General features: G+C 38.0%; 1 protein-coding gene across 1 annotated transcript in view; it reads left to right on the top strand.

Annotated features, from left to right (window-relative positions):
• LOC117402777 (protein eva-1 homolog C-like) overlaps nucleotides 1-23,007 on the top strand; it is a 110,907-nt gene extending 87,900 nt beyond the window's left edge. Inside the window, exons 6-8 of the mRNA XM_034004224.3 lie at nucleotides 7,793-7,945; nucleotides 10,596-10,769; nucleotides 22,084-23,007. Coding sequence (XP_033860115.1) covers nucleotides 7,793-7,945; nucleotides 10,596-10,769; nucleotides 22,084-22,448 — 692 coding nt within the window. The 3' untranslated portion in view covers nucleotides 22,449-23,007. The remainder of the gene's footprint in view (nucleotides 1-7,792; nucleotides 7,946-10,595; nucleotides 10,770-22,083) is intronic.
• Nucleotides 23,008-23,216: the final 209 nt, after the last annotated feature.

The raw sequence follows: 23,216 nt of genomic DNA, 5'->3' as shown, positions 1-23,216 counted from the left end.
GTAGTCTGGCCTGGTGCCTGCGGGCTTGCCTGTAAGCTGCCCGAGAGCTGCATTGTCCTCCGACGCTGTAGCTCTTGGGTGGCTGCATGGTGTCCGCAGTGTGAAAAAGAAACGCGGTCGGCTGACAGCACACGCTTAGGAGGACAGCGTGTGTTCGTCTTCACCCTCCCGAGTCAGCGCAGGGGTGGTAGCGGTGAGCCGAGCTTCAAATAATAATTGGCCATTCCAAATTGGGAGACCTAAATTAAAAAATAGATAAATAAATAAAATAAAACTCTGACATTTCAGACCCCTATCAAGTTATTCTTTAATCCAGTGCTGGAGGCTGTAAACAGTAGCAACAAATCAATACACTGGAGCAGCTACAACACTGCAGCAACATTGCCAATGTTGATTACAGTGTTCCTCCTAAGACAAGTGCTTCTGCCTGGGGATGTTTATAAACTATGCATCCTGAGTTGTTGATGTTCCAGACGCCTTCTCTTCTAATGCCTCTGGGTCTGTTTATTTTTGTCAGAGTCTATCGGCTGCGGTGGAAGGGTTACTATGTTTGGGTTTCTTTCTCATTTTGTTCAGGAGCCGCTTGTCATTCTTTCAAACTATACCGATCATCAAGGGGTTATTTGTTCCGTAAATACCGCAGTCAAAGGGTGTCCCTATAGATGATACCCATAGTTCTTGAACAAGAAAGGTATTTCCCGCAAAAACAAAAACGCTATGTTCGATGCTTGCTGCAGGCAATTCAGAGAGTTTCTTTGACTGGAATGTATTGCTAGAGTGTAGAGTTTTTTGCTAAATAACATATTTATGTAAAGTAATGTAAAGTATTCCTATCTTGCATTTCAACATTTATTTTTGCTATCAGTATTTCAGCTTTAAAAAAAAGACATTGAAGGTGGTCTCCATTTGTGCAATAGTGTGCATGTATTGCCTTAATTTGTATAAATGTAATTGTTACAGTACAAAGACATCGCTGTTTGTTCACTGTAGTAAAAGACTGACTTAAATTTGGAAAAATGATTGCTACTTGTCAAACTGGGTTCTCCTGTTTCCTCAGCTGCGTACAGACTATTGTTTTATATAAAATAACATTTTGTAGAACAACTTATTTTACAGAATTTCCAATAATATGGCCTCTGAATGGTTTAATTCAGTGCTTTATTATATAAGAGTGAACACATAACTCTTTAGTGATGTGAAACTGTTGCAGTTGAATTTGATCTTTACCTGGAAAACCACCATACTGAAAGGGTAGAAATGACTTGTGAATGTAATGCAAGGGCTTTTTAAAAAAATACATTTTCTATAACATATTTACATACTGCTTAGTGAAACAGACACCAACAATTACCACTGGTCTCAGTTTTCTATTGAACTCAGTGGGTTGAAGAAGCCAACTCCATTCCCCATACGGTTTGTTTTGCAATCATGTAAAATATGGAGACCTTGTGTACAGAAAGCCAGATCACCGGTGATTGAACACCCAGACTGGAGGTGCTGTTGCATCCTGCTACGATAATTCCTTCTGTTAAATTGGGAAACAGTGTGCACTGGTGCAACATTCTTTAAAGGTATACTTGTGTCCATTTAAATGTCTAATCTCGAAGCTGACCAAAGAGAACATGCTATCTGAGCAACATCTCTGGAGCTGAAAGAAGTGGGGGATGAGTTTGCTTCGTGCCCATATTTGTAATTAATAATGTAGGCTAATTAATAGCTTATTAATTGATGCTTGTTAACAGGAGTTAAAGTGTAGGGGTTTACCTCTCCTGATGATATACAGGGTAGCACATATTATAAATATATGTATATAGAGAGCATATTTTGCATTAGAGCAGGGTCTGGGTTAAAGCCCTTGAAGAGGCAGGCTAGCCAGCCATGTGAGAAGTGGTCTGATTAGCTGGGACCAAATCAAAACTTTGACAACCCGCTAATCCAACTTAACAAAACTGTAATAGCATTTTCTTTTTATGAGTAGAAGAAATAAGATACTTACAAAAAAAAGAAAACACTGTTAAATACAGTTTTGTTAAGTGCGATTAGTGGGTTGTCAAAGTTCTGACCTGATTGTAGGGGAACTGATAAGCCATGTGAGCATGTGGACAGGTTACATTGTTTAATTGATCAATTGATCGTCAATTTAACCTGGCCATCTGCATATAGGGAATGGCTAGTTTCCCATGTCAGTTAATCAGGACTGGTACCGGTCACTGAGATAACTAGCAACTTGGGTGTCTCCAGACCTGCTTAATGGACCATGACCTTTTTATTATATATATATGACCTTTTTATTATATAAATGACAGTCATATTTCAGCTCCTTGACCTTTCTGGTTTAAGAAGTAGATTAATCATCAGAATAACCCTGAGAGGACGTGCAAGTCACATCATTTCGGTCAGAATACATTTTTGTTCCTTCTTGTGGAATGTTTTGACCCCTTCCAGCCATCGCTGCAGTTTGTTTTTAAAAACCCTGTGTGTTCTGAGCCATTCTGTCATGAAGTCATTCAACCTTACTTCCCTGTTTCATTAATTTTTTTCAAATAGCTGTGCTATGTCACTAGTTACATGCATGGTTGCACCACTGTCTACTCTGACAAGGTTTACAGTACCAATACTTTTATCTTATTTATCTAATTGCAGTGCGAAAGTCATTATCCAGATAAACTGTGTTCTGAGTGTTTCTGAGCTTTCTGAACTATCATCTGTAACATGGACTTTCTAATCCTGAAGTGTATTTTAAATATTCTGAGATTCTGAGATTCTGCATCTGTTTTTCACAGGCATAAAACATAGCCTATACATATCTTAAATGCAACAAAGTTTGCCAAAAGTGCGTTTGCCAAAATGAGGTTAATCATGTTGAGTACTTCTAAATTACACTAAAGTCCACACTGTAGAAGAATGCAGTAAAACATTCCATCTCTTCTGGATATTGCTGGATGGCCACGTTCACCTTATCCACTCATAGCCTTACTCATACTGGAATCAAATTAACATTTGTTTGTATGGACTTTGATGTTTCAAATTAAATGGAACCTAAGGGGGAGATTGAAACCAGACACTATTGGTCACTCTCTTTCAACACAAGAGTCTGTCTGCGCATGTTTTTAATCTCGTGCTATTAAATGCTGAACTGTTGCTTTGTTCCCCTGCCTTTATGGTAATGTATTATTCATGGACAACTAACCAGATTTTATAGTTCTTGAGCCAAACAGTATAAACCATTTCACTGTTAAACCTTCCCCAAGGTAGCTTTTTTTCCTTTTCTCAAATGAGCAACATGGCTCCTGCAACCTAGATAAAAGCCATTTCAAACTGGGGGGTTGCCCAGAGCATTTTAGGCATGGCTCCCTATGGCTTTTTTAACTACCTGCAGCACTGATTTGCAAATTGTTTCCATTATACTTTAGTAGTCATTTTTAGCTGTTAGTTTATGTGGCAGGATGGTTCGCAGTGGTGAGGTGTGCTGACGTCACGGACCAGGAAGTAACTGAACCAAAACAATGGATGGGCGGGTGAAGCTGAATGCTACGGCATTCAGCTAATTTTATTAAATCATAAAACAAAACAAAAGATTTAAACACACCACAAAACACAAAACAAAAAGGCGCGTTGGCCAAACAAATAAGCGTGCTGGCACCAGCACCAGCACGATACTTCGCAGTTGTTTTTATTCTCCTCACTCTCTCCGCTCCCCGTACTCTCCTCTGTACACTCAACCCTGCAGCACGGACAGCTGCAGGTTCTTATACTCTGGCCGAGGGGTTAACTAGCTGTTAATTATTTTATTACCCCTCGGCCATAGTCTGCACGCGTTTGGTAAGGATGCATGACTGTCAGCTAGTTAAATAATCAATAGATGATCAGTCATGCATCCTCACAGGGTTTTTAAATTATCAATATAAAAAACAATAACAAAAGACGCGGCGCTTTTATCCAGGCCGCAAACAAAAATACAAATAATAATAAATAGGGGCGGGACACTCCGCCACAGTTTATTTGAGAAATTATTGACTAAATCCTTGTCATTCCCGCTTGCATTACATTTCTCTGTTGCTGACTGTGGCAGGGAAAACCCTGCCCGTGAATGGGTGTGTGTGTTGGTGTGGGGGAGGGGGTTACATTTCTCCCTGTCAAAACACATGGGAATGTGGCTGGAGTATAAATAGGGTGATCACAGGTTTTAGTGAGGAAGAAATGGATAGAGTTAATGTTGGTGTTGGAGAGAGGGTATGTGTTTTCATGTTCCGTGCTGTGCCTTTGGTCTTGTATTATTGTTTTTGTAAACCGTTTATTTTGGCCACCGTGCCATTTTATTTTGCTAGTGTGTTTTGCACTGTTTAGTGTTTTGTTTATTTGTTATTATTAAACTTGCGCTTTAGCGCTTCACTGCAACTTGTGTGTCTGAGTGTCCCTTCCTGGTAAATAACTTGACGCTGTCCTGTCACAGTGAGTTGTATTGCACCCTCCTCTGCCTCATCTGTGAGTTGTTTACTCTACTGTATTTAACAAGCCCCTGCCTTGTTATTTATTATTTTTAGGTTAATTATTAAGTGTTCAACTGACATAAATGCTAACAAATAAAATACTTGCTGTTCATTTTAAATCTTTTTTAATGGAATGTTTGCTCTTATAAAGTGTAGTTGTGCTGTCAGAAATAAGGCTTTGTATTCAATCATGATTTTGGTGTAGTTGTTCATAAGTTGCTCTCCATAATTTGATGTTTACATAGTGTTGCTAGCTGATTATGATTGGTCAGCCTTTCAGTTTAACTGTAGTATCCTGCTACTTTTTTACACAAGGATTGCTATCATAATTTCATGACATTGCATTTCCACACAATACTGACACAGTGCTCCTTCATAAAATATTTTAACCCGAGTGGACTGCTAAGAACACTTATGCTTAGTTTTGCACTGTCAAATAAGATATAGCTCCATGGAAATAAATATCTCAATAAAGCACCTAGTTTCCTGTAACTTACATATGTATCTTTGGTCAAACAACAGGCCTACTTAACTGCAGATGTAACATGTTAATTTATAGTGGTTTAGGGTCAAAGTTGCTTTTATGGTCCATATCTCAAAATATTTAAGATGTCTTTTTGATATATTTCAATTTGAATCTAAGCGGGTGGTCTTTATCAGTGATATGACCAGGGCTTAAGACAGTGTGACATTGAAATTGGTAATTAAACACTCATAGTGGAACTTGAATGGAACTTCATACCAAATATGAAGACCTAAACGTTTTCAAAAAGTCAGTTTTCATGGATTAAACATCTATTCTAGACAGCATAGTGTATAAGGCCAGTGTTTAGCCAAAGATCAAAGGGCTTTCCAACAGAAGAAGGTCTGTACCTCAAGTAGATATGAGCTGTTGAAAAATATGTGGCAGCAGAATTAGCAAAAGCTTTCCCTTGCGGGGAATCTTAATTATATCAGAGACTTGTGATGCCCTTTAATTGGATTTTAATCCAGTTTCCTTGTTGCGGACAAACATTGAAAGCTTCCTTCAGGCAGCGTCTAACTGCATGAAGTTCAGCTGGGTGTCAAAGGTCACCCTCGCCTCATTGGGCTTGACCTTTCAAACTGTAGGACTTAATCAATAGATCCTCATGAATGGGTAGAACGAATAAAGAATGAAGAACACAGGAAAGCAGATATCCATTAGATGTTAGTCCCGGGGGCAGCTCTACAGCAGAGGTCAAGATGTTGGGAAGGAAAGGGTCGGTTGTGTTTGGGCCAGGCTGAAAGGGAGATTTAAGTCTAAAGACCACAAAGCGACTGTGCTTTTTTCTTATTTGATCAACTTGTGAAGTAAATATGTCTCTTGGCACCCGACCAGCAATAGCTTTTGTACCAGAGCCACAACAAGAAAATCATCCAAGGCTGGAAAATAGAAATCAGGATTTTTCCCACAAACTGAGGCAGATGATATTAATTCTGTATGCGTGGGATGATTGATAGGGGGACTGTTTTCCCAGTATATATCTGCTTATTTCTCCCTCATTAATTAGTATTAGAGATTACAGTAATAAAGACTCACTCATTGTCTGGTATAAGTAATAACCACAGGTGACACTGCAAGGGAGGCTTATCACACTTCCGTATGCACCAGATTCAAAGGGGGTGCACCACATAATTACTGGTGCAGCCTTGATTGCATAGTTTTGGTTGATCTAAATTAAATCAACTCCATGCAATTTTGGATAATGTTTGCACTAGATTGAATATGACATCATTCAGATGAAGGAAGTAGAATACAATTACACCATCAATTATTTCTGAAGCTGAATTGCAGTTAAGATTAATGTTTGCATATTTTGAGATGAAATATAATATGTCTTTAACACACAGGAGTAAAAAGTGTGACAGTAGCGTTTTGGCTGTAGGAGTAGAAAAGCAGACCAGAGGTTTAACCTGCTGTAAACAGATGCATTGAGTACAGATATTATAACAGTAGAAACGTTTTATACTTTTATTGTTTCTGAGCCCAGGTTCTGCTTTAAGCAATATATAATGTTCTGTTTTATTAGACTTAACATGACCTTTCAGTTATTTCCTTTGCTGGGATTGTCATAACTAGTCAGACATTTTAATAGGTTCTTTTCTCTGCCCTTCCATTTTACCCCATTGCTGCCCTTACCTTTCATCCCAGCTTGGTACATAGCAATGTTTTAGGAAAATTGTCACTTGCATTGATCTTGCATTGTCACTTGCAATGATATCTGCATGGAAAAGCGACCCTTCACCAAAATGCGATTAAGATAAATGTCACTATCTTGGGTGAGCAGGGATGGCAAACTCGATCTGAAGATTATTAGGTTGTCTTCTACAATTTGCAGTCGGCAGCTGTTAAGCAAACATGCCTCTATACTGTTTTAATTAGCTAGGCCTTTTTCTTTGCCTTTTTAACCCAATGTCTACTAATATCTTTATTTCCCTCAATTATCTGTTCAAATATGGACACACTGCAAGATCTAAATAACTGATAGGTTAGCATGCAGTGTTAAATGAAACAGTTTGGTGTTCAAAGCTATTACCTCTTCCTAATCTCTGCAGTTTCTGTCAAACATCTTACATGCTTGCTTTTAATGAATACTGTTCTTGTTTGTCTTCATCTGTGTTTTTCACACCAAATAAAGTAAAGCGGTTATATGACAATATGAGAGTTTGCTGAACTTTTTAACCTCCCACATATTCATCAGAAGAATAGGATTTGGCAGGATTTTACACACATCATATATAAATAATACTAATTGAACATTATTGTATCAGTACAAAATCTTCAGAGATATTTTTTTTAGGAGCTGAAATTAGTAGAACTCTCGGGTTCTTGAATATTATTTCAACACCGGTTAGCTAAAAACAACAACGTTCAGACATTCAACTCTGGCCTACCATAATGTTCACTGAATAACTGAATGAGAAACTTACATCGTCATGGACTGTTAGTCTACTCTGGTTGCAGTCAGACAGACATTTTTATGAGATATACTGTACAAGACAGAGATGGAAGAGAGAACAGACAACAGTGACCTCTGACAAAAATATATGTCATAGGCAAAGAGTCACAATAAAACCAAATAAGACAAATAGGTACAGGTATGTTTGCAGAGCACAGACATGTGAACTGGACACGTAGCAGTCGTTCAGGCCTTGTCACATTTTTACAGGACAGGTTTGTGAAATGTTCTATTAATAATTTGCCTTTGTAGGTCTGTGATCCAGCTAGACGTGAGTCAGCATATACATCAAGTTGTTTTTTTTTTCTTTCCTCCCTCTAGTGCCAAAGAAACTGTTGGAAGGAGCCAACCCCAAGCCGACAAAGTACCACAGTCTGAGCTACCCTCAGCCGCCTAGATCACATGACCCAAATATTATAGGAGATGGAGTGTTTCCTGATGGCCCACCGATTATAACAACGGATACACTGTCAGGTATTTTCACACGTTCTTTCCCTCGATCAAACCACAGCCACATTAAAGAACCTCAGAAAAAATCAGTAGTGCTGTATGTGATTAGTTAGTTGCATTGTATGCTTTGACATGAGGTAAAGATGACAGGTATAAATATTTTTAAGATCTGTAAGTTGTGATGAGTCCATTCATTTTTTTTTTTATTTATTTATTCCTAAACCATTTTAAATTGCTGTTTTTATTTCTACATGAAATTAAAAAGAATGAAATCACATCTTATCACAAGGCAAGACACACTCACACACTTACGTACTCCCTGCACTGTGTTAAGTGACCCTGTCTTGCTCTGAAAAGCGATCTCTGGTCATCATTTGAAAGTACTGCATCTCAATTAAACAAAGTGACTTCCCAATTAAATGACATAAATAGTATTGGGAAGAACCGTCTCCCAGAGTTGTATCTCATGTAAGCAGAAATTCCGATTATCAGTATAGGGGGGTTGAGGCTTTCACAATTTAATTTGTGTTACTTTCACCTCTCAGAATCAAAGCTAGACAATACACTTTAAATATTTAGTGATGTTAGCCACAATATTCAGATTGCTTTCACATGCCTAGCAAAGCGTGTGTGCCAGTTTTACTTCTGTTTGTCCTTGGACAATACAAACCCCAGACTGGTGTGGAAGTATCTTGGTGAGGTCTGGTTGGAACAGGGAAAGATCGAGGCATTCCGAATACAACTGTGATAATATGAGTGCATCATATAAAACACTGTAGCAAAGGTCTGGTGCCAACTCACTTATGCAAAACCCCTTTAATCCTGTGTCAATAATACAGTAATCTGTACTGAAGGCAGTTTACATGCGAGGTCTGACAATGGGAAACTGCCACCAATCGTGTTGCAATTGATTTCATTTATACATGTTTGCTTTCAGACTTAAAGCCAAACCCACACTGTTGACATTTACATGTTTTCCATAACTCTTGTAAGTGGCGCAACTGTTTTGACTTGATTCCAAATATAGACCACAGTCAGACATTACAGGAGATCTTATTGTTTACATTGGAAATTGAAACAATCACACTTTAAAGTACATGTTCTGTGCTCATTAAAAAGAGATACATGTGTGTTATGCTTTTGGTTCAAACAAAATACGCAATATTAAGGGCCTATATTGAGTGTGAGTTCACTGAGTCAAAGAGTAAAGCACCATGAGCCCATTGTTACATAGTCCTATGTTCTAGTGATATTATACAGCAGTTATTTCACATAAATATCCAGTAAGTAAAAATGTAGGACCTAAAATTGTTTTTAAGTAACCTTATTGACTAGATTGTATACCTAATTCACAATTCCATTATGAGTGCTACTGTATGCAGACATTTTTGGTCAATAAAAAAAAAAAAAATTCATACAACAATCTTCAGTTTATATTGTGCTGGCCATGCAGAAAAAGATAAACTAAAATAAATATGTTTAATAAGTAAAATCCACTAAAAAATTATCCATAAAGATATGTAACCAACAACCTTCACAGGAGCTTACTTTCAGTACCTGTGCTGCAAATGTAGTTGAGATGTGGCTTGCATCATATTTTCACCACCTGGCTGATGTCGACCATCTGTAACCCAACTTTCTCTGGGAATACATAGTCCTTTCCTGCAGTGTTCCAAAAAGCTAGAACCTTAAATATGTAACAATGTTCTGTTCCATTTCAACAAGTTATTCTTGACTGTGATTCAGTTCCAAATTCCTTTTTATTTCTCACGCTGTGGATCAGTTATTTCCTGTATGCTTCTGCACTTACTTTCGAAGAACCTTTTATTACCAGGACTGCTCTCAAATGCATTGTTCTTCTGCCTACTTCTCATCTAAACTACCTATTTCTTTCCTAAACAACAACACACAAACCTTACCTTAAAATTACACATGAATGTTTTGCAAAGTGTTGGTCATGTACTGTTTTTACGCCCTGATATGTATGTCAGATAAACTCAGCAGTAAACACAATAAGTACTGAAAACCAGAATACAACCTTCACATACTGTATGAGGAGCAGCGAACAGATATACGTATTACCAACATGTATGTGTGTTCCAAAGCAAATATATTTGAAACAAATTACAAAAAAAACCCCAAAGAAACCCATCTCACTTAGGAAACGTTACACAGATTCAATATGCAAATCAAATGAAACATTTCCAGGGATCCACCAACAAGTCTTCCAGTGCTTTAAAAATACATGTATTACCTAAGATAAACATTACAGTTCTGTGTAAAAAATAAACAATTTGTGAGTAATGCCCATCCCTCAGTGGGAAGAAATGTTTTTGTTGTTTACCATTAGGTTTTGGATGCACTTTTATTCTAGCACACCAGTTAGTAACCAGCCTAACATGTAATGAAGATAAACACATATTCACCTCATTACAAGCTAGGCTACTCTAAATAATATGCATTTCTTCAAATATTTAGCACGTGTGTTACTTGTTACAGTTGCTGGTGCTCTAGGAGGGTTTGGTTACCAGCAGTTGTGCTTCTCATTCAGTTTTTCGGATTTAGTGGTATTCATTTATAGTGATAGAGAGGTTGGGGTTGCAGTCAGTGCTCCAGTATACTGCAGTTTAAGGGACCTGAGATGTGACTTTGCTTTCATTTGTTTGGTGTGCAGAGAAAAAGAAGACAGGAGGGGTATCTGGGTTCTACCCCATGGAAGAGAAGTACTCGCTGGTCCCTTTGGATGAAAAACCTAGACAGATGATAAACAGCAGCATGGAGTCGAAGCCTATCAGCACAGAGATGGCACTGCTAAGCAACATCCTTGCTGCCTATTCTTTTATCTTGGGTAAGTCAGATCAGTCCCTAAGCAGGCACTACTTTCATTTTTTAAATCCTTAGTAATAATAAAAATGAGTCCATGTGTAATACATCCCTCATTACCTGCTGTATAACTGACCTTGGCAACAGTTAGGTGTCCCGTGTTGAAGCCATGTTCTGTAGCTTTAGAGCTAAGTCACGGTGGCTTTAGAGTGCGTCCACCTATTGGATAATGACAGATCTACATGGAACCTGATAGGCTGACAACCCATGAGGTGTATAATAATAATTGAAAAATTATGGCTAGAGCGAGTACTGCAATAGGCAGAACACAAGAGCACACATTTACATTTAATGTAATGCTTGAGAAAGAGATGTGAGCAGGTCATATCAACTAAGGTTATATTATTAGTTACCTGTGGCAGTGCAGGTGCAGTATCCAAACATTCCTTTAGTTGAAGTGGATTGTAAGGTCTTAGTTTGACTCCTTCTCATTGTCACCCCTTACCTTTCTATTACTATTGAATGCAAGGTTTATGCACAGTGCATTCTACTTGGTTAAACAATGTATTTTTTATAACCTCTGAAATGACTTTAGATTTGTTTCCCGAAAGCACAGAGGGCTGACTATAAATAACCTGTTTACCCAGCATACAGTAGCTCTGTTTCTGAGCTTCCCAGACTTTCAGCTGGATGGGACCGTAACTATTGTGGTTATTTCTTTGGGTCAGATGTAATTTGTTGATCTGGGAATGGAAACTTGTGGCTTCTAGAATCATTTTCTACATTTATCAACTTGACCTGAATGACTTTCAGTGGTTTCTTGCTCCATTGTCAGAGGACCACTGCATTGTGAAATGCAGACCTCAGTCAGCAGTATGACATGAAAGTCTGCTGGTAAATAAGAGAAATGTTGGAATACTAAAAGAGATCTGTGTTGATTAGTCAAGCTCAACCTTTAGGTCTTTCAGGGGTGTTCTCTGACATTTGTCTGATGCACAGAGAATTAGCAGGAACGTTGTTGATGTTCAAAGATAACAACAGAAGATTAAGCCACAAAAGTAAAAAAAAAACCCCATCAAATTCAAACCATACTGATAAAATAATTACATGAATCATCAAAACTCAAAGATAAAAACAAATGGTTTAATTGAAACCGTCTGTACATACCAGAGTCTGGTCTAGAGAATAAGTCTTTCTGAGTCACCTTTTCGGGGAATGAGTTTACAGCAACCACAGCTACAGAGGACCACTGGGAATTTCCCAAGTAAAAAGTTATTCCTCATATCTGGGAATATAGTGAATTCTTGGCATGGCTCACATCCGCTGGGAGATCTATCAAGTGTTACTGTTTCTAAATCAGTTTCAATGATTTTAAATATATATATATATATATATATATATATATATATATATATATATATATATATATATATATATATATATATATATATATATATATAAATGAAGGATTTTTTAAAGATAAAGTATGTTAGTTCATAGGAACGATGTTTAGGGGCAGCAGTGTGGAGTAGTGATTATGGCTCTGGACTCTTGACCGGAGGGTCATTGGTTCAATCCCAGGTGGGGGACACTGCTGCTGTACCCTTGAGCAAGGTACTTTAACACTGCTGCTGTACCCTTGAGCAAGGTACTTTACCTAAATTGCTCCTGTAAAAACCCAACTGTATAAATGGGTAATTGTATGTGAAAATAACATGATATCTTGTAACAATTGTGAGTCGCCCTGGATAAGGGCGTCTGCTAAGAAATAAATATTATTATTATTATTATTATTATTATTATTAATACAGTAGGTTAAGATGACGATGGTATTCTAGTGAAAGATTAAGCAATCATTTACAAAAGGTAAAAAAACCTTCACAGGCGCTGTGACAGGGTGGTCGAGTCGTGACGTCAGGCCAGAAGCAGGAAGGAAACTAACACCAGGGAAGTACTGCAGTTCAAAATAAAGACGCGGGGGCGCCGTTTATTTAAATACAAAAATAAAATAAAAAGTTCGAACAGAAAACACTCGCTCGCAGAGCAAAATAAAAAGGTGAAACAAAACAAAATCATGAACACAAAATAATAGACTTAAAGGTCCGGCTGGGCAGTAGCCTTCACAGATCCCTTAAATTTAGTTTTCTTTTTTTTTTTTTTCTTTTCTCCTTGCTCCCTCTTGCTCTCGTTCCTCCTCTCAAACACCCACCTGGAGTGCAGAGAGCTGCAGGTTTATATATCGTGGCCGAGGGGTTTAACTGGCTAGGAATTATTCTGTTACCCCTCGGCCACAATCTGCACAAGTTTATTAATTATTCCTGGCAGAGGATGAGCACCAATCTTGCCTCTGCCAGAACACATTTTGAAAATATACAAAACAAAACACACGGCACTTCGCCATCATATAAATACATAAATCCATAACGATAATAATAATAATACAAAACAAATACAAAATAACATGGGGGCGGAGGGGGAAACCCCGTTCTAAAAATAAATAAATACATTTACACAGCAGGGCTTTCTACCGCCCTGCTACAGGCGCTTTGAACTATTTTTTTTTGTGTGTAGATGACTACTAAAAAACCATAGCTGTGCATAACTACCAAACACAGTTACATTGGATTGTGTGCAGGTTATGACATAAAGACTAATAAGCTCCTGTTCCACATAAAGCGGAGCAGAGCTGCTCCCACTGTGAAGCCAAGCAGCTACTGTCACTGTTGAATATAAGGGTAGCAGCAGACTGTTAACGCTGTACTTAATGCACCGTTATTTATTTCTAGTGCTAGTGATAGAGGGGTTAGTGTTGTAGTGAGTGGATCCCCACAAAATCAAATAAACAATCTGGTTCTTTATGGACATTAGCTAATGAATGTTATAACCTAAACACATTGCAAGCTACTACAGAATGTCTTCTGTGGTCGCACAGCACATTACTGAATTAAAAACTAAAGCAAAATCTCATTGACTCAGTTGGTGCACCACACATGTGACGTAGGAGGCTGTGTGGTCCAGTGGTTAAAGAAACCGGCTTGTAACCAGAAGGTCCCCGGTTCAAATCCCACCTCAGCCACTGACTCATTGTGTGACCCTGAGCAAGTCACTTAACCTCCTTGTGCTCCGTCTTTCGGGTGAGATGTAATTGTACGTGACTCTGAAACTGATGCATAGTTCACACACCCTAGTCTCTGTAAGTCGCCTTGGATAAAGGCGTCTGCTAAATAAACAAATAATAATAATAATAATCCATGGTGGACAAATGCTGTCGCATTGATTCTAATTCCCATATTTCAAGTGATTTTGCCTGAAAAAGTTTGCTTGGCTGGCAGGGTAATTTGGTCTGTTTGTTTATTAAATATTACACAATGTTTGTCAGAGCTTGTTCTAAGACAGAAATAGAACTTGCGCCCCAGGCTATGGGAAATAAAGAGTGTCCCACTTCTTGTTCTAAGTGAAACACAGCAGTAATTCACAGGGTGATAGTTACTATTCGTGCTTATTTGTACATTCCCTAGTTTTTCCTCATTCTGTCCCCTTAGCTTAAAATACATTTTAAACAAACTTTATGGTCACTCAGCTGATACATTTTTTTTTGTCAGAGTAATAGGTATTAATATAGCCAGATTTGGGATGTAGTCCAGATGGTACATTGGGAAGGTGCTCCCTGGCCCCCTTTCCCCTTGAAACATGTAAACTTTACTTGGCTAGATATATGTGTCTATGGCAGCTTGTGAATGTCTTGTTGGATTGTTTTAAAAATATTTAATATTCCTTTATAATGTTGGGGTAACAACATACAAACAGAAAACGCCCTCTCACTGTCTAATAATCGATTTATGAGCCTAATCATTTGTGAATGCCCATTGGCAGGATTTGTTGTGTTAGGCAACCACCTTTCTAATTTATATAAGTGTCTTAATTTAATTGGTAGTAGTAGTACATGGATCAGGCTATACTGGATATTTATACTAACATCACTGTGTCCTCACCACACCATCGCCCTTAAAAAAAAAAAAAAAAAAAAAGTTTGGCTAATACTGGCATGCTGGCATGACAGCTTGTATTGCCATAAATCACCCATTTTTAGCAGCTGGTAAAGGCAGAAGTGTAATTTCCTCATTTAATTTACCTCCCTCGTTGAAATAAGACACATACCAAACATGGGCTCCTGCTGAGTTCTGCATGCAGGCACACGAGGCGGGGGGGTGGGGGGGGGGGTGTAGACATTCTGCATTCCACAGAGCATGTGACAGATCAAGTGTAAGGTATGCCAATATTACACTGGTCTGAGACTCAGATTAAGAAAGATCCCTTGTTATTCAAAGTGGCTCCTACACACTTTATAATATTAAAGGGCAGCCTACTTACTCATTTGCTGATACGTTTGGACTAATATAGTGTAAAGGCTTATGATCCATAAAGCTATATTGTTTTGACCCTGTCTTAACCTGCTTTTAATTTTAACTTCAGTCTAATATAATAAACCCTGCTATTTTAATAATTAAAAACTGAATTGGCAAATCAGGCTCATTTTATATAGAGTCAGTGCTTGGACATTCTGGCCTGTGAGTGGTTAAAACCTCATCATAGGAGCAAAAATAACTATTGTCCTCACATCCTTACACCACCGGGCAATAGTTGGTTCACATCACTGTCAGTCTCACCCCTTTTCAAAAGAACGCCCTCCACCTCCACTCCTAAACAACAAGATAAAAAGGCTGAATGAAAAAACAGTTGAACTGCGATTCTGTGACCTAACAGAAAATTAATTACAAAACATACTACAAAAAAAGAGAAAAAACTTGCGGTATCAACTTCAAAAACATTTTCTGTTTTTTATTTCTGTTATTTATTTATTTACTTATGCTGTATCAGCTATATTTAAACAAAATACTGTAAAGCCATAAATATTAGCGACCAAAATATTTGGCGACTCATACCCTTAAAACCTATTTTTGATCCATAATTGAATTGACAATAGAAGGCACAGGTGTTGTTGTCCATCAAATCAACAGTACGAAGGTCACTCTTGAAATCAGGACTTAAAGGATGTGTTGCAGTAAGAATACCTCTGTTAAGAAAGGAATAAGACTAAAAGGCAAAATCTGCACAAGAACACAGAAATTAGACTATGGAACAATGGTCAAAGGTGCTTTTGGATGGATGGACAACAACACCTGTGCCTTCTGCCAGTTCTGTATTCAATTCAACACTTATCTTCTTTCTATTCCTTAAGGATATTATCTTCAAGTATTGTTCATCCTTGTTAGACAGCTTATTGGGTCTTCCAGTCCTGGGTATGTCAATTACAGATGATGTTTCTCTGTACTTGTTGATTATGCTTCGGATACCACACCTTGAAAATCGAGGGATGCGAGCTATTTCACTCAATGTTTTTCCTTCTTTATGCAAGCCAAGGTTTTTATAATAGTAGAAAATACTAGTGGAGGCTTTGAGTAAATTGTTGATGCTCATAATGCATCAGAATAGAAAAATTCAACATGTCTAAGACTTTTGCACAGCAGTCTATATATATATATATATATATATATATATATATATATATACAGTGCCTATAGAAAGTCTACACCCCCTTTCAAAATGTTCACCTTTTTTTGCCTTATAGCCTGGAATTAAAACTTCCAAGTGAAAAAAATAGTCTAGAAATTTGTAGAAAATTAATTAAAAATAAAAACTGAAATAATTTGATTGGATAAGTGTCCACCCCCCCTTGTAATAGCAATCATAAATTAACTCAGGTGTTACCAATCACCTTCAAAACCACACACCAAGTTAAGTGGCCTCCACCTGTGTTAAATTGTAGTGATTCACATGATTTCAGGATAAATTCAGCAGTTCCTGTAGGTTCCCTCTGCTGGGTAGTGCATTTCAAAGCAAAGACTCAACCATGAGTAACAAGGCGCTTTCAAAAGAACTCCGGGACAAAGTTGTTGAAAGGCACAGATCAGGGAATGGGTATAAAAAAAATATCAAAGGGCTTGGATATCCCTTGAAGCATGGTCAAGACGATTATTAAGAAGTGGAAGGTGTATGGCACCACCAAGACCCTGCCTAGATCAGGCCGTCCCTCCAAACTGGATGACCAAGCAAGAAGGAGACTGATCAGAGAGGCTACCAAGAGGCCAATGGCAACTTTGCAAGAGCTACAGACTTTTATGGCCAAGACTGGTCAAAGTGTGCATGTGACAACAATATCCCAAGCACTCCACAAATCTGGCCTGTATGGTAGGGTGGCAAAAAGGAAGCCATTACTCAAGAAAGCCCACCTTGAATCCCGTTTGAAGTATGCAAAAAAACATTCGGGAGATTCAGTAGTCATGTGGCAAAAAGTTTTGTGGTCCTGACGAAACTAAAATGGAACTTTTTGGCCTAAATGCAAAGCGTTATGTTTGGCGCAAACCCAACACAGCGCATCACCCAAAGAACACCATCCCTACTGTGAAGCATGGTGGTGGCAGGCATCATGTTATGGGGATGTTTCTCATCGGCATGGACTGGGGCACTTGTCAGGATAGAAGGGAAAATGAATGGAGCAAAGTACAGAGAAGTCCTTGAGGAAAACCTGCTGCCCTCTGCAAGAAAGCTGAAACTGGGGAGGAAGTTCACCTTTCAGCATGACAACGACCCAAAGCACACAGCCAAAGCTACACTGGAGTGGCTAAGGAAAAAAAAAGGTAAATGTCCTTGAGTGGCCCAGTCAGAGCCCCGACCTAAATCCAATCAAAAATCTGTGGCATGACTTGAAGATTTCTGTCCATCAATGCTCCCCAAGGAACTTGACAGAGCTTGAACAGTTTTGTAAAGAAGAATGGTCAAATATTGCCAAATCTAGGTGTGCAAAGTTGGTATAGACCTATCCCAACAGACTCACAGCTGTAATTGCTGCCAAAGGTGCTTCCACCAAGTATTAACTCAGGGGGGTGGAGACTTATCCAATTATGATCTCTCAGTTTTGTATTTTTAATATATAATTTTTTTCTCAATAAAATCTTTTTTCCCCTTAACAGTGTGGAGTATGGTGTTTAAATGCATGAAACTCTGAGACACTGACACAAAATATGAAAAATGTTCAAGGGGGTGTAGACTTTCTATAGGCACTGTATATATATATATATATATATATATATATATATATATATATATATATATATATATATATATATATATATATAGTTCTATATTTTGTAATTTCAAGACAAAACCAGATGCCGTTTTTGATATTAGTAATTAATTAATCAAAATAAATCAAAACAAAAACTGTTCTTGCAGAATTTAAAAAATGCTGTGAATCCTCTGGGTTATAGACCAACAGGTACAAGGCACACAGGTACATAGACACTGCACGGTGTCTAACTGAAGGATATACAGTTTTGTCCGAAACTTTGATATGGTGAATTTGGTGAAAATAATGATTCCTTTGTTTTCATTCTGAAAATAATTGTATTAGTCATATTTTAATGTAGCTTTCAATGTATTAGTTATTTCTTACGTGGTATGTTTGCTATTCTTTTATTCGACTTTATTACCATACAAAAGGGCTGACAAATCAAGCGCTGTGGTTATACTCTTTATATGGTAGTTTTAAAGCAGTTACCAACCCACTGCCCTCAAATACCACCCAATGGTTTTCATAATAAAACCACATTCCTTCCTGAATAAGCTCTACTCCTGCTTCCTGCTACTTGCAGACAGTCTGCTTCTAAATATTGCAAACACTGATTGCTCAGAGCCATGTTAAAGAAATGGCTGCTACTCCTTTAAGTATCTCTGACTGGTCATGTAATATAAGTGGTTTGTTCTTACTCTGAACAGTCCTCATCTGAAGAAACACAGTCAAATTAGATCAGTGTTATGAAATATTATCCTTACTGTAACCATAATTCTACTTCTATCAGACGGGACATTGACATAAAATATAGGGCTTAATATGAATTGTTATACAGTGGCTCTCAAAAGTATTCACCCCCCTTGGACTTTTCCACATTTTATTGTGTTACAACATGGAATCAAAATGGATTTAATTAGGAGTTTTTGCCACTGATCAACACAAAAAAGTCCATTATGTCAAAGTGAAAAATAAAATCTACAAATTGTTCAAAATTTATTACAAATATAAAACAGAAAATAATTGATTACATAAGTATTCACCCCTTTGCTATGACACACCTAAATAAGCTCTGGTGCAACCAATTGTCTTTAGAGGTCACATAAGTTGAATGGAGTCCACCTATGTGCAATTAAGGTGTTTCACATGATTTCAGGTTAAATACACCTGTCTCTGGGAGGTCTCACAGTTGGTTAGTACATTTCCTAACAAAAACTACATCATGAAGACGAAGGAACATTCAAAGCAAATCCGGAATAAGGTTCTTCAAAAGCACCAATCAGAGGTAGGATATAAGAACATTTCCAAGGCATTGAATATCCCCCGGAGCACAGTAAAGTCCATTATTAAGAAATGGAGAGAATATGGCACAACTGTGAATCTGTCTAGAACAGGCCGGCCTCAAAAACTGAGTATCCAGGCGAGAAGGGCACTAGTCAGGGAGGCCACCAAGAGGCCTATGGCAACTCTAAAGGAGTTACAGTCTTCCACGGCTGAGCAGGGAGACACTGTACATACGGCAACAATAGCCCGGGTGCTTCACAAAACTGGCCTTTATGGGAGAGTGGCAAAAAGAAAGCCATTGTTGAAAAAAACTCACATCAAATCTCAGCTAGAGTTTGCCAGAAGGCATGTGGGAGACTCTGAGACCAAGTGGAAGAAGATTCTATGGTCTGATGAGACCAAAATAGAGCTTTTTGGCCTCAACACTAAGCGCTATGTTTGGGGTGAAGATAGAGGGCAAAATGGATGCAGTAATGTACAGAGAAATCCTGGAGGAAAACCTGCTGAAGTCTGCAAAAGACCTGGGACTTGGGAGAAGATTCATCTTCTAGCAGGTCAATGACCCCAAACATACAGCCAAAGCCACACTGGAGTGGCTTAAAAACAAAAAGGTCAATGTCCTGGAGTGGCCCAGTCAAAGCCCAGACCTCAATCCAATTGAGAATATGTGGAAAGAGTTGAAAATTGCTGTTCACCAAAGGTCCCCGTCCAACTTGACGAAGCTTGAGCAATTTTGCAAAGAAGAAGGGGCAAAAATTGCAGTGTCCAGATGTGCAAAGCTGGTAGAGACTTATCCTAAAAGACTCATGGCTGTAATTGCTGCCAAAGGTGCCTCTACCAAATATTGACTCAAGGGGGTGAATACTTATGCAATCAATTATTTTCTGTTTTGTATTTGTAATTAATTTAGAACAATTTGTAGATTTTATTTTTCACTTTGACATTATGGACTTTTTTGTGTTGATCAGTGGCAAAAACTCCTAATTAAATCCATTTTGATTTCATGTTGTAACACAATAAAATGTGGAAAAGTCCAAAGGGGTTGAATACTTTTGAGAGCCACTGTATATGTAATTTGATTTAAACTGCACTTTGCTGTCTGCTTAGTACAGCACGATGTTGAGTCAGGATTAAACTGTGTGCTGTTGAATCCGGAGTGTTTTGATTCATGTGGTTGATTCAATTTCAGCACTATGTATTGACACATCTTATGTCTAAATTGCTTTGCTGATATGGGAGCAAAAAGTTGATTACAAGAGTGAACTCTGCCATTCTAGGGGTTATAGGTGGATGCAGAACAACTCATAAATGCAAAAATAAAAATGAAAAGAATGATCTTGAATGTATTCTTTCAACGGTATTATATATTATCTCTAAACCACTTTGCATAAATATTCCGTTTTTGTTTTGCAGCTCAAAGGTTAGTATAGTATAGTTTCAGAATTATCATTCATGATCATTCACGCATGTACGCATGCCTGATTTAGACTGAGTGGTTTTCCACTCTAATATTAGGGTGGGTGAAGCAGGTATCTGGCGATTCTGCCTACAGAGAGCTCTGCTCAGAGTCCTCTCTGCTGCTCATGAATTTTGCAGTTTTCAACTCATTGTATAATTGAATACTAATCAGTGAACCACAATCTTCCTGTATTTTTTAGACGTATAAATGCTTCAGTTGAAAAAGGTTGAAAACCACTGTCCTAATCTATGTTTCAGACTTAATGCACTAAAAATGGTTGGAACATGGAAATAGCCCACTGGACACTAATAAAAGAATAAAGCATAAGACACATACAAGTAATTGATAACACTGTAAAAAACTACAAAGGCCATATTTTGATGCAAGTGTGTAAAATAGCTTATTACTAGTTCTAGTTCTGTACCATTAAAACAATATCATTGAACTAAAGGCCTTATTAGTTCTGTTCTACTGGTTTGAGCAGGACCAGCTGGCTGTTTAAAGGCATGTTCATCTTAAACCAGTGTAAGTTGTAAATTACTTTTCCATGACAGTAGTAATAAATGGCATCCTGAATATTGACTTCCACAGTAGCTGATATTCTATAGGGAAAATCAAGTGGAATGGAATTTACATTTGACTGCTTCTCGATTTCCCTTAAACTATCACACACTACCTGGTAGGAACAAGGGAAATAAATCAACACAGGCACAACCACCAAAAATATTTTCATGTAACCCTAGCTGTAAAACACATTAAGAACCATGCAGAATAGGTTTCACATAATGGCCAGAATTTAAAAGACAAATTGTACAGGGGAAACAGTATAGAGAAAAACAGAATTAGAAAAACATGTGGAAATAATGTATCCTCTTATATAGTGTATCTATGGAATATACACAAGAAGAAAAAATGAACTGACTAAATATTTAAAACTACTTAAAACTACTACATGGTTTGCTTTGTTGCTTTAGATTTTTTGGAATGTAAAAGCTTTTTTTGTTTAGATAACCTCAAAGCAAAACCTACAGAAGTAGACTAGTTGTTTTGCTATTGGGTCTACCTTGGCCACTGATAGATTCTACACACAGTCCTGTTTTCCCATTGCTTGTGCTCTTGGTATCCAGACTCTTACAGCAATGATTTCACTGTGTGCCCTTTGACACTTAGAAAGATTTTTTAAAGTCATAAAATGCTGTAGTTCATTGTCTTTTAAATGTGTCTGTTTCACCAAAGTTTTAAATCTGGCTCCAGTAAAGTATATTTTATACACCCTAATTAACTGCTGCTTGCTTAATAAAGGAAAATGAAAAAAAGCAAACAAAAATAAAACCAAGAAGCTTTCCCTATCCTCATTTTGTGTTTTAGATTAGAGGGTAAAGACGCTTACTTTATCGTTTGGGGCAGCATGCAGGCAAGACGAATGTTTGAATGAGCATCTAATCACATCATACTTTTCTGTTACAGAAAACCCTGAGCGAGCAGCCTTGTACTTTGTGTCCGGCATCTGCATTGGCCTCATCTTGACGCTGTGCGCTCTGGTGGTGCAGATTTCCTGCAGGACAGACTGCAAAGCCTCCCCTGCCAAGAAGCCTCAGAAGAACGAGGTCAGTGACAGCGACAGCAGCGACAGCGACTGGGACACCACCTCGGACCTGTCTGCACGGCGGCACCGGCGCTTCGAGAGGACTTTGAACATGAACGTTTTTACTTCAGCAGAGGAGCTGGAGCGAGCGCAGAGGCTTGAGGAGCGAGAACGGATAATCCGGGAGATCTGGATGAACGGACAGCCGGATATCCCAGGCACCCGCAGTTTGAACCGTTATTACTAGTGATGGGATTAGTGTTACTCTTATAATGGACCTGCTGCTTTGGGCTTGGGAGTAATAGCAGTTTGCCAGGCCTTAACAAGTTTTTAGGGCATTAAATAGGGGAAACTAACTTGCTCCGCTCAGTGAGAATAAGCTTTTCAGCAAGTGAAGCTGGAGATTGATAATCACTGTTTATTCAAATAAAGTTCTATATGAGAACCAATAGCTACTCACAGCACTGACTGTGTTGCCTGTTTATTAACAAAGTCTGTGAGGTCTTAGGAATTCCAGCCAAAATTATAAAACCAGTGAAATATGAAAATGGCAACAGCAACAGTGCAAGCACTTTTGTGCTTGGAGAAAATATGGTGTTGAATTGCTATAACAATGGAAGAGGAAGCTTTTTGCTCACAGTGCACAGATCTCTTTGAACCAATGCCCATGGCATGATGTATAAAGGATGTTTCATGGACCCCCCACATCCTAACAGACAGACATTTGGGACACTATAATACTTATCCAAAAATGTTGTAAAATCATCTCAGCCCTTAGACATTATAAAATATATTTTATTATTTAATAGTTTTGTTGTTATTTGTCGTGGAATCCTTCTATACAGTGGCAAAGCTTTAACTGACACCTCAGGGATGAAATCCTAGTATTTTACTTGTATATTTTGTATTTTCTTTGAAGATTAATGACTACATTTCCTGATGTGTCAGAATTTTTTTCTTAAGAAAACAGTTAAAAACCTCAAAGAGGTTGATTAGTTTGGTGTTTTTAAGAAAC

Source organism: Acipenser ruthenus, chromosome 5 (genome assembly GCF_902713425.1).
Source record: "Acipenser ruthenus chromosome 5, fAciRut3.2 maternal haplotype, whole genome shotgun sequence".
Classification (NCBI taxonomy): domain Eukaryota; kingdom Metazoa; phylum Chordata; class Actinopteri; order Acipenseriformes; family Acipenseridae; genus Acipenser; species Acipenser ruthenus.
The sequence above is the reverse complement of the archived record's forward strand: the minus strand, read 5'-3'. Positions and strand labels throughout refer to the sequence as shown.